Below are 11,814 nucleotides of genomic sequence, written 5' to 3' on the forward strand. Positions count from 1 at the left end.
CGTATACCTGCCTAAATACTGTAAATACAGTGGTGTCGAACGAAGACAAACACAGAAACATACCCGTTGTATTGGTGTTATACATACACTCTATTAGCGACATTAAAAAAAGTCTACACTATTTTGTCATATCTGCTGCTTTATTATCAGTTTTCAGTTAGCTACATATTGGATATGAAATGAAGTAAATTTTTTGAGAAAATAATAATTTAAAGATCAACCACGAAAATACTCAATTATAATTATACATTACCAGTTTATTCTAGAGCCCAAGATTACATTGGAAAAATCTAAACTTTTGAAAATTTAATGTTAAATAGATATACCTATAACTGAGTACGAAAGTCAATACACAAAACTCGACGATCAATTATTGTTTCGTATTCAAATTATTATTTATTTTCCTTATGATCAAAGTGAAGAAATTATTTAATTCATTTTTATTTTAGAACGATATCGCTGACGTTGAAATAGATTACTTTTTTAATTTCGATTTTTTTCTTAGTATTGCTTTTGTTGCCGATCAACATATTTTGCATTAGAATTAATAAAATGGTGAAATATATGATTTTATTTTTCGAGCATATTTCAAAATTCTGTATATGTATAATTGTTCCTTTTTGGTAGTGACGCATAGGCAGAGGTTAAAAAATAATGTCTCATTACTAGTCTTAATTCGTGTTACCTGTTAGATGGGACATTCTTTAATTCTGATCATAAACTATATGTATTAAGTCTCTTGTTCTGTTTTATAAAATGCAGGTCGTTATGGACGTATAAAAATAAAATTATAAATAAATATAATTACATGGAAATATAACATGAAAAAAAAAATTATAAGCAACTCACTATTGGCGTCATCTCACTTGTGCAAGATTTAAGAGAGGGAAGAAATTTTTTTAAGACTCAGCATCTTTTGTTTATGAATATGCTATTTACTTGCAACACAAATATAAATAATAAATATAAAATAGAGCTATATAATACTCGATATGTATGTTTTTAAATGTTTTTTGGTGTTGCTCTGTCAGAAACGTTAATTTTCAAATTGACATGCCATTTTGTAAAACGAACTGAAAAGCACTTTACATAATTAACTAATAAAAATAAAGCATTCCGAAACATGTATATATATTAAGCAGATATCTAGTAACTACACATCTGTTTTTTCGCCAACAACAAAGTAAATAAAGTTATTTTGCAAACGTGTCTTAATTTTAGCAACAGTTTCGGTATAACATTTATCTACAGTTGTTTTCTTGAGAGTGCTTTCGCCTGGAATGGCCCTTTTACGGTATTTTTCCAAAAATGAATTAAATGTAGGATTACTTAACTTATTTAATGGAATGTTCGAAGAAAGCATAGCCTGGCATAAATCGAACTTGAATGTTTCCTCTTCATTCTTGGTTGTATTAGCAGATAAAGTTTCTCGCATTGATGTTTGGGTTACACTGGTTGAGTTTCTTTTTTCACAATTTCTTTTGTGAAGAGGCGTTCTGCAATGTTGGTCAATAAGATGTTTCTTTGTGCTCGAAATCTATAAAAAAAAACATTGAAAACAAATAATTATGCAAAACATATTTTTTTATTTGGTTCTCTTTGACTTTAGTCTAAGGACTGAAAACATATTCTAAAAAACTTACTGCTTTGCCGCAAGGTTTGGAAAAAACACCATCTCCATCTAAAACCAACTCTGAGTAGGGCCGAATCTACGATTATAGTTTGGAAGACATTTTTTTAATTATTCGTAATAGCGGTGTTCTGTGGCCAAGTTCGTAGACGAATGATGAATGAATCCATCCGGCTTAGATGCCGTTGAGTAAAGAATTCCAGTAATGCACCTAATTGGGGTGTCCATAAATGAAGTCTTGGAAAAAACCCTCCGCATTATTAGAAAATGTCGGTACCTAATTATTTACTTGAATACTGCCAATAACCAACTGCATTAAAATTAAAATTTTCACCAATTACAATACACCAATATGCATAAAAGTGCACTTAACATTAACATGCAATAAATGCAAACAAATTTAAATATGTAGTACCTATGTATATAATCAGAGCGTTAACCTTGACTATTGCTCGCACAGCGGTCTTAAATGGTGATAAAACGACTGTCAAAAAATATCTTACCGTATTTTCTTTAAGACTAAGCAAAAGTCCACAAAAACATGAACATTTTAAATTTTACGGATCATAAGGTATCACGTAGACGGAGAAAGCTTTCTGAAATTTTGATTTGTTACTATTCCTTATTCAGTAGGTATCTACTATAAGAGACCTCATCCCACTGATTTTCATGACTACTGAAGTATACAAAGTAAATCGGCTTTTACCTCTTAATTTTAATGAGTCTATAATTTGCAAATCATCTTATCACATTCACAATATTTAGCCAGAGTGTTCACCTGCTCTTGATGAATATGTACTTCTATTGTCACCGAATTTGAAACATTTGTTTTAGTATTCCTTTGTTCATCATAAATCAATCAATACTTCTGGATACAGTTTATGAACTTGAGGAAGATAACCTAGTGTACGTAATCTACAAATTTAACTAATTTTCCCTGAGTTTTTCTGATACGAAATTTTTGCCTTCCTAACAGACCCAGTAAATTGACGCTACTATTTTGTACTAGTAAGTTGCCTTGATCATTGAGCTGTAGATCGGATATATTAAGTATTATTGTGTATTAAAATATTCGATTAGTTTGACTAGGAAGTGCACACTTATTTATAAAGCGCATAGCCGAAATTGAGGGGGGCTGCAGTGTGTTATAGTATGGTCGTTTTAATGAGTTCTAGTTGCTAAAACAATTCAAATCAGCTGTTAACACTTTAATATGTACATGCCACCCTTGCCAACGAACAACGTAAATCGCTAAGGATTATGCAAACTGCACAAATACGGACAATGTAAAATATATTTAAAACATCCGACCAATAGGAAAAATGGTCTCTCAGCAATAATAACAAGCTTTAGCTTTAAATGAGGACTAAAAAAAGAGAAAAATAGAACCGGCCAGGTTTGGCATCAAACGTTTACTGAAGCGGATCCGTACACCACAAGAATAGGAGTATATTACTAAAAAATTTTAACCATTTTAAAATAGAATTCTTTGAAATCACGTCATCAAATAGTTGGTGGGGATGATTAACCAAATTTTGGTTAGCCTTTTGCCATCTACGTGATATTCCTAATAAACGTACAAAATTTGCCAACAAGTTTCGGAGACTACGTGTTTGATAAAAATCGACACAGACGCCAAACAAACAGACAGACAGACGGAAACGGGAGACTACTTTTTCGTACGCTAGGGGTCTTACGTTCAGGAAGCTCACGAAGGTACAAACTGTGAAATACCAGGCATCTTATTCAATTCAATTTTTTTTTTAATAAGTTCAAAATGCATATGCAGTCCTTGGAACTGTAATTTCCGTGCAATGTGTTTAAATTACTTTGAACTACAGGCCTTTGCTCTTTAACGTCAGCGACCACCACCTCACTGTAATAATGTACTTTAAATTGTATAATTTTTTTAACATTATTTTTAACACTCACAGATTTAATATGTATTGTATTGTATTCTTCATGCAACTTTAATTTTGAATTAAAATTTTTATTTATTTATTTATTTATTTATTTACTGTATTGAATGAAACAAAATAAATCTAGTCCTTAGTATTAATGAGTATTTAACTTGCAAATTACCGTGCCACATGCACAAAGCACAGGTGTATTATTACATAAGAATTTAATACTTAACCTACCTGTCCAAACTGCTCGCGATGAGTACGCACTTTTGTTGTCAACAAATATTTTATTACATTCGATTAAATTTAAGTTAATGAGTTTTCATACATTTGAAACATTTGTTTTCAGTATTTCTTTATGTACTTATTTATCAGAAATCGACATTTAATCTCACACCAAACAAAGGTGTTTTCATGGCATTTCTGTTGGAACAGAAAGAGTATATAATTGTATTGTCGAAATGTCCAGAGGTAAACGGTGTGTGAGAGTATCCGATTCAAGCGGCTTGAGAAAAATTCCGGCAATAATGCCCAATAACACCTCATTTTGCTATGATTTTTGACCGTAATTTTTTAATGTATTGCCTTTTTCACTTCTTTACAAAATCTCGCTTATCAAATGTTTTGCGCACAGAACAGTGAAACTAAATTAAGTAGCGAATTAATTAAGAAGGTAATTTAACAGACTTAGGAAATTTACAATTATGTATTAGAGGTGAAGAAAAATAAAAACAATGACAGTAACATGATGTTTACCACATTTCCACAAATTCGTTAATAACAACAACAAGCATCGTATTTCTTTAAAAGATAATACAACAAGAGTTAACCTTGAAACCTGGTTTTGACGATGGCACCAACACGTATTATTTTTGCTTTATTGTTTGTAAATTCGCAGTTCATGCTGATATTTTAAATTTTATTCATGGTTCTAAGACAATATAACTCCAATGATGTAAATGTTAATGTAAAACACGTGGTGGAAATTCACTTATTCAGGCTCAACTTTTTTAATAAATGCTACATGGAAAAGTTCTGCCTGCATGTGTTTACTTAAATTACATTATCCTCTTTCCATAATTTCTCACTGTAGATTGGTAATAGGTCACTTACGGTATTTAATCTTAAACGTTGATCCATTAATATATTATTTTGTCGCTTTATCATACTTTATTTTTTATTTAACTGGATTTCAAGAAATTAAAAAAAAATTGGATTACAATAATTTAGTTCACACTAATTTATTAGAAGCAGCAGTACTAGAACGCCAAAATCTAATTTTAGGGTTTACTTCTAATTCTTCCTAAAATATAAGCATTAAAAATGTTCAGCAATACGTAAAATATTTACCCAATAAAGTTGTCACAGGAGCTTCGACAGCAAAAACTAAGAAGACTGAAATCAAAGCACTGTATGCAACAGTGCCCCAAAGTTCATAAAACTTAAAACTTAATTAATTTAAAAAATTGAACGTATTATTGCTACGTACCAAATTAAAAATTGTAAAGTACCTCAATATGTATCTATTCAGACTAAAACTTAGAACTGTGACATGGCTAAGGAACATGCTGTAAGTGAACTTATTGAGTACTTCAAAAATTGTCGACGAAAGTATCCTATTAACCGGACCTAAATCATTTTACTGGTTCAGCTATTTTTTTGAAGTCAAACTCACCAGCATTGTTGGTAGCACAAGCCGAAATAATCCATGCAATAGCAAAAACCCAGGCAGGTTTTGCGAACGCAGCATAAAAGCCATCGTAAAACGCGTTATATTCTTGATCTGGCAGATCTCGTGGTGACCCGAATACACAGGCCACTAACATTCCGGTATATAACAACCAAAAACATAATAAATATTTCCTCTTAATCACTAAATAACGTCGTTCTCGTTTCACTTTGAAGATTAAATAGCCTGTGATGATTCCTACGATCCAAGGAGTAGCTCGAGTATGCGGTACTGCGTAATAATTTTCGTGATATATTTTCACTTTTAGCAAACCTTTATGGTCAGAAAAATAATTTCTATGCATTACTGCGGGCAGCTTATCTCTCCATATCGTATAAAAACCAATCAAAGCAGATACTAAACAACACCATCCTAACAGAACTATCGCTATTTTGGTAAATTTCCATAATCCAAAAAGTACCATAGGTGATGTTAGAAATAATTGCATGTCTGCCATTAAATACCAAGCCTGGGGGAGGCACTAAAATGTTTGTAATTACAAATTATTTTGTCCGGTACTCACAATCTTGTTGGCGTCGATATAATTCTGGATGTACAAAAGGCAAGACCACCAGTTTTGTTGGCATGAACTTTGAAACGACTTTACAAGAAGGGGCCACAGAGGTCCTTCAGCTAGATAGGGTGTCACTGCGGCAACAACTAACATTGTTAGGGCATACGGTACTGTTAATCTACGCTTAAGTTATAAATATTTGGTTTAAGCTTGGGTCTAATTACCTTAGGTATCTATGTACGTAATGATCAAATACACTAAAACCTATTTTTTCATGTCTAGTAGTCATAAAATTGTATGACAGTAGAAGACCACTAATGGTGAAAAAAGTGTCCACTGCGAGAGTCCCATTTATTATCAACTTACTAGAAATATCGTCAACCCTTTCTTTCAAATACTCCGATGTTTCCGAAGGATTAGTTAACATTATGAGGTACTGGTGGAACATAATCACCCACATCATGCTGAGAACCTTTAAACCATCAAGGCAGGGTAAATGATGACTGTTGGGCTTATCCATTTTAAATATTTTTTTGCCTTGGGTGTACGCAGAAAAGCTTTTAACAATGATGGGACAGAATTCTAAGGAAGAGTTGTTGCACGAAAAGAGAAAAAGACTCACTTAAATCATTAACGTCGCACAGAGTTGACACAAAAATGATGAACGAAAGAATAATCAGCAGAAAACTGAAAACTATTTCTTATTAAAAACCTTTTAAAGACTAAACTGGTACATCGTCAAGATTGCTCTCGCTGGGAGTACTTCTACGTCGTCTAGAGCTTGGCAGAGAAATTCTGGAAATTTTATTCTAACATGGTTTTCGGTCCCTAATGAACCCATCAATATGGAATTCACAGTGATATTAACGTCTCCTGTGTTACAGCCATCTGGTACACATAGCGCCCAATATGGTGGTCTGGAGGGTGGTGAATCAAAAGTCTAACAATGACATTAAAAAATAAATCAAAAAATTCGTGCTGAAATACCGAATTCCTGTTAAATATGAAACCAAAGCAGTACTTTCCAACTACGTCCCCCTCATGGAAAGTATTTGTTTTAGAATTTATACACTGTCGAAAATTACCAAAATCTCCAAATTTTAACGTAGCGAAATTTAGTGGTACTTTCGAAGTGGCGTTCACCACTTAAAATAAGCTAGTTTAGAAGATGTCGTTTTCTCGATTATTACTTACTTTGAAAAGCCCATGAAACATGACTTGAATTTAAGCCGTCGATAAGTGCTTGCAGCTGGTGGAAACATCGTGATGTTAATAAATTAGACGCAGTGCTAGCCACATTTGTAAAAATTTTGGATGTATAACCTGCAGCTAAAGGTAGGATGAAATAAATTAGTTTTAACTTCATACTGGTACTTTATGTTTGAGTAGTGTATTAAATGTGTCCATATGTTAATCGCCTATTCTGTAAATTTTATGTTAAAGTTAACACCCTTGATAAAGTTAAATTATAACATGAACATAACTGATATTCTTTATCACCATTTTTAACATACCTGATTAAATTTGCAATTTATAACAGAGGTGTTAAAATATACAAGGTTGTCAGATCGACTTTCAATATCTATCATTTTCTATCGCACTAAATGCTAGACTTCCATCTTTGTTATTCAATTACTTGAAAACTTGGAAATATTCAGACGATCGAGTTAACAAATTAATTCTGACAATAATAATAATACATTGTCAAAAGTTTTTGCCTGCTACATTAGTTCTTTAAAAAAAGATAGAGTTTACCCCGTTGGAAGAAAGATTGTTGATTCTCTTGAATAAAGTAACTGTTGAAGGCATGCCAGAAATAATGGAACCAGCAATATCAGAAGAACGCGAAATGGAAGAAAATATTGAAGATGAAAATTTTGAAAGAGATACAAACAATAATGAAGTTATCAGAGTGGTGCAATTAACACCCCAACCCTCACCACCACCTCAGACCGGAAAAAGATTTCCCAAGAAAGCAGTTAGGAGAAGAAAACCTGTTATAACGGAGAACAACGAGATTCGGCAACTTATATCGAGCCAAAACAATTTGGCCCAGGCCATTAACAATTTATCGCGTTCGATTATTATGTATTTGTCATTTTTTATAAATCTTTGCTAGTTATTTCCACCACGTAAATATTTTGTTGTGTAATGTTTCCATAATATAAATTATCTGATGTCCAGGCTTAATCTCAGAAAAGAATTCTTTGCTGTTTAAAATTTCACGAGAGTGTATGGCGAATTTAAATGTTGTTTATTGCTTTTTTTTGAAACTTTAACACTTGTTCGGTTGTCGTTTAATATCAGGGTTATAGAAATCGAACATTTAAATGAAATTAAGGTAAATAACACAGAAACAGGTTGAGGAAGCGGAGTGCGCGGTTCTTTGAAGAGCTGGTCATCTGCACAAAAGACGCAGACCTTGAGAAGTCAGGGGAGCGGTCGGGATGACGTGATGCTCGCGGCTTGTGCCGGGATTTTCAACCACGAGTTTGCAACCGTGCTTGCCGATAGAGTAAAATCACCGTCGTGGTGGGAGAACAGCCACAACTAGGAGTCCCAAACTCCACTCGTGTTACAACCTTAGATCATATAATAAATAGATACCAATACTCAAACTGAAAGCTGTGACTAGACATGAAGCTATCTGTTGTCGTTTTCTACGTCAAGGGGAGCAGTATAATGCTATCCTTGTGTGATCACCACATCTTCATCTTTGTTATGTGCATTTCATCTGTATATGTCTATTTCACTTCCATCCTTGTACCGCACTAGCGCAACAAATCACTTTCGTGTTCTTGTAGGAAAAACAATTTTAGAATTTAGAACAAAAATCCTATTTTAAGTGATGCAATCATAAAGGATCACAATTGCTGCCCAATAATTTACTATTCCTTTCGTTATCGACTGTGAATTATTTATAAAATCAAGCTGTCAACATCTTTCGTACGAAGTTAGTTCAGACATACTTCCTAAAATTTAGGCGCGCAAAATTCAAATAGTGATCAGGCAAGGATAGCTTCATTGTAATCCCTCCATGCACAAGAGATATGTGTGAGAGGAGGATGTCGTCACAGTCTCTCTTAGGGAAAGAATACGGCGTGGTGGTATCTATTTATTATTTGATCTAAGGTTACAACGCCCCCTATGGGTAATTTTGTATTCCCTAGAATGAAATTGAGGCAGTTCGATCGCCACACTCTTATAGCGCTCAGGTGCCGCTTGTTTTCTTGTTTGCCGCCACACGTCCGTAATAACTTGTGTATTTGCATCCAGTTACTTTAATTCAGATTTTTTATCAAAATATCTTGCTCTGGGTTCCATTTTCAAATATTTGGTAAATAAATCCGTAATAATAGCGTCTCGGCTCCGCAATGATTTTCATACTCGCAAATATGCATGTCCGACATAACTACATAGTTAGTGCTAACTTAAAATAAGTAAACCACAGATAAAAACAAACAAAGGAAAACCATTATTTTATTTCAAATTATTATTTCTGGGCTACGATTTCGTTAACACCTTTTACAAGACCTGGGTTCTTTAAAATTGTTACATGGTCACCATCTATCGTAATTACTTCCGCTAGGTTTTCCCTTATTTTTGATAATTGATAATCATCCTCTTCCTCGACCATGGAATATTTTGCCTTGAACAGATGCACTGACGATTTAATTTTCTTATTTTTAAATGTATAGTCAAGCACAGCTTTACAACGGTGGTATAGTGCAACACCTGCCTGCTTTTCTTACAAATTAATTACCGGATCGTTTAAACTTCGATCACGTCTGTTTTAAATGTAAAATTAAATAAAGACAACAACAAAAACATGAATTCACAAAATTTATTTAAAAACGTAAAAAAATAAGAACAACGAAATAAATTATAATTACTATACATAACAGAAACATGTTGTTTACCAAAATGCCACAAATTCGTTAACAACAAAAACTGCATTTCTTTAAAAGATAAAGACCATAAAAGTAAAATGAAAACAACGTCTGAAATGTTGTGAAGTTTTGACGCTAACGTCATCACGTATTATTTTGGTTCATTGTTTGTAAATTCATAGTTCATGCTGATAATTTAATTCTTCATGGTTCTAAGTCAAAGTAACTGCAATGATGTAAATGTTAATATAAAACACGTGGCGGAAATTCTACTTATTCAGGCTCAATCTACTTTAATAAACGCTGTGTGGAAAAGTCCTGAATGTTTTTACTTAAATTATGAATTACATTATCCACTTTATAACTTCTCACTGGATATTGATAATAGGTCATTTACAATATTTAATCCATTCGGGGAGAAGCGACCTTAAACATTTTCATCACTCAAATAGATAGAAAGAACTAACTAACTTGATTTATGACTCCGAAGTACTCTCGATTTAGACCCTGTTTGATGGTTTTGTCTTCGACCCTTACCGTTCTTAATACTTAAATATATATTATTTCGTCCGTATATCATATATTATTTTTTATTTTATTTAACTGGATTTCAAGCAATTAAAGAAAATGGTTTTAACAGCAGTACAAGAACGACAAAATCGAATTATGGGGTTTATTTCTGATTCCTAAAATATAATCATTAAAAATATTCAAGAATATGTAAAACGTTTACTTAATACAGTTAATATATAATACCCTAAAATTCATCAGACTTAAAACGAATTTTTTAATTAATTTGAAAATTTGAACTTATAATTGCTACTTAACAAATTAAAAATTGTAAAGTACCTCAGTATTCTACCTATTCAGTCTAAAATATACTTTATCAAATCCAAAAACATTTTAACTTGGACACCATTTACTACATTTGGGAGGAAATTTTTGCAACATTTTGGATAGGTGTAGGTCACCGATGTAACCCCACTTGACTTTTTTCAGTGGGGTTATGTAAAAAATCGGATTTATGCTAATAGACCACATAACAACATAGCAGAACTCCAACTAAGAATATTAAATGTGATTGTTGTGTTGATATTCTTCCTAATATTCTGACAGATTCATTTGAAAACTTTGTGCAACCTATTTACTACTACCAGGAAGTAAATGGATAAACTTTCGGAGATTTGTTGTGAAATTATGGTTTTTTAAGTGTTAATTTGACCTTTTTTCAATAATGTAATTTTTTATTTAAATTTTTGAAAAAACTTTCATAATGTATTCACTATTACAATTACTAAATCGGAGTATTGTTATTTATAGAATTTTCGGTGAACTATTTGGAAACAGCATTTAAATCAATCTGTTTCAATTTATGTACCCTCAGTTTTATCATTTTTACAATGATTGGGCACTAGTGTAATTTTTGAAGAAAGTGTCCTACGCTAGGACTATGACAGGATAGTATTGTCAAGGCTAACGACGATTTTATGATTTTGTTTTTTTTTTATTGTATTGATTAATTTATTGTACCATGTTGGCGAAGAAATTAGATTATTAGATGTGAAGTTATGACACCCTTAAGAAAACATGAATTTAGATTTTCGTTACAATAACAAATACTAGTGAAAATAGTTTGTTTGAATATCACTGTTTGACATAACTTCAAAGGGCAAATTGTAATTGTTGTTTCCTTGCAATGTACTTAAATTACCAAGCCTTTACTTTGTAACACTATTTAACATTTTTAATACTTTCTTCTTAAAATATCTCACCACAAAGTAAATCTGTCTCTAGCTATTAATATATAATTTGCAAGTCATCGTGTCACGTACACAAAACGCAGGTGCTATGTAAGAATTTCATAAATATTTAACCACCTGCTATAAATGAATATGCACTTCTATTGTCAAAAATGTCGAATTAATTTACTTTGAACTTTTATTTGATTTCTATAAATACGATTTTTCATTTAGTAAACAACGCCGTTGCTAGTGACCAAAGTAGGTCGATTTTTCCGTTAAATTACGGCAATAAGCTTTTTTTTGGAATTTTGTGTTTATTTATAAACTTTTGCTGGTAAGGATGACATAAAATGTTGAAGGCACCACGGGGGTTATGAACATAACACCCTCGGCCGACGTACTTTC

General features: G+C 32.4%; 1 protein-coding gene across 1 annotated transcript; it reads right to left on the reverse strand.

Annotated features, from left to right (window-relative positions):
• Positions 1-1,741: 1,741 nt before the first annotated feature.
• LOC135138522 (nose resistant to fluoxetine protein 6-like) lies at positions 1,742-6,992 on the reverse strand. The gene is made up of 11 exons (XM_064068499.1): positions 6,972-6,992; positions 6,541-6,717; positions 6,002-6,213; positions 5,787-5,955; positions 5,537-5,744; positions 5,210-5,461; positions 5,024-5,163; positions 4,885-4,975; positions 2,046-2,114; positions 1,920-1,926; positions 1,742-1,841 (listed from the first exon to the last, which is right to left on the reverse strand). The coding sequence occupies exons 1-11, from the start codon at positions 6,990-6,992 to the stop codon at positions 1,742-1,744; spliced, it is 1,446 nt and encodes a 481-aa protein (XP_063924569.1).
• Positions 6,993-11,814: the final 4,822 nt, after the last annotated feature.

The sequence above is a fragment of the Zophobas morio genome, unplaced genomic scaffold, assembly GCF_036711695.1.
Source record: "Zophobas morio isolate AGI-343-1 ecotype UQ-CSIRO unplaced genomic scaffold, CSIRO_AGI_Zmor_V1 ptg000030l, whole genome shotgun sequence".
In the NCBI taxonomy this organism is placed as follows: Eukaryota; Metazoa; Arthropoda; class Insecta; order Coleoptera; family Tenebrionidae; genus Zophobas; species Zophobas morio.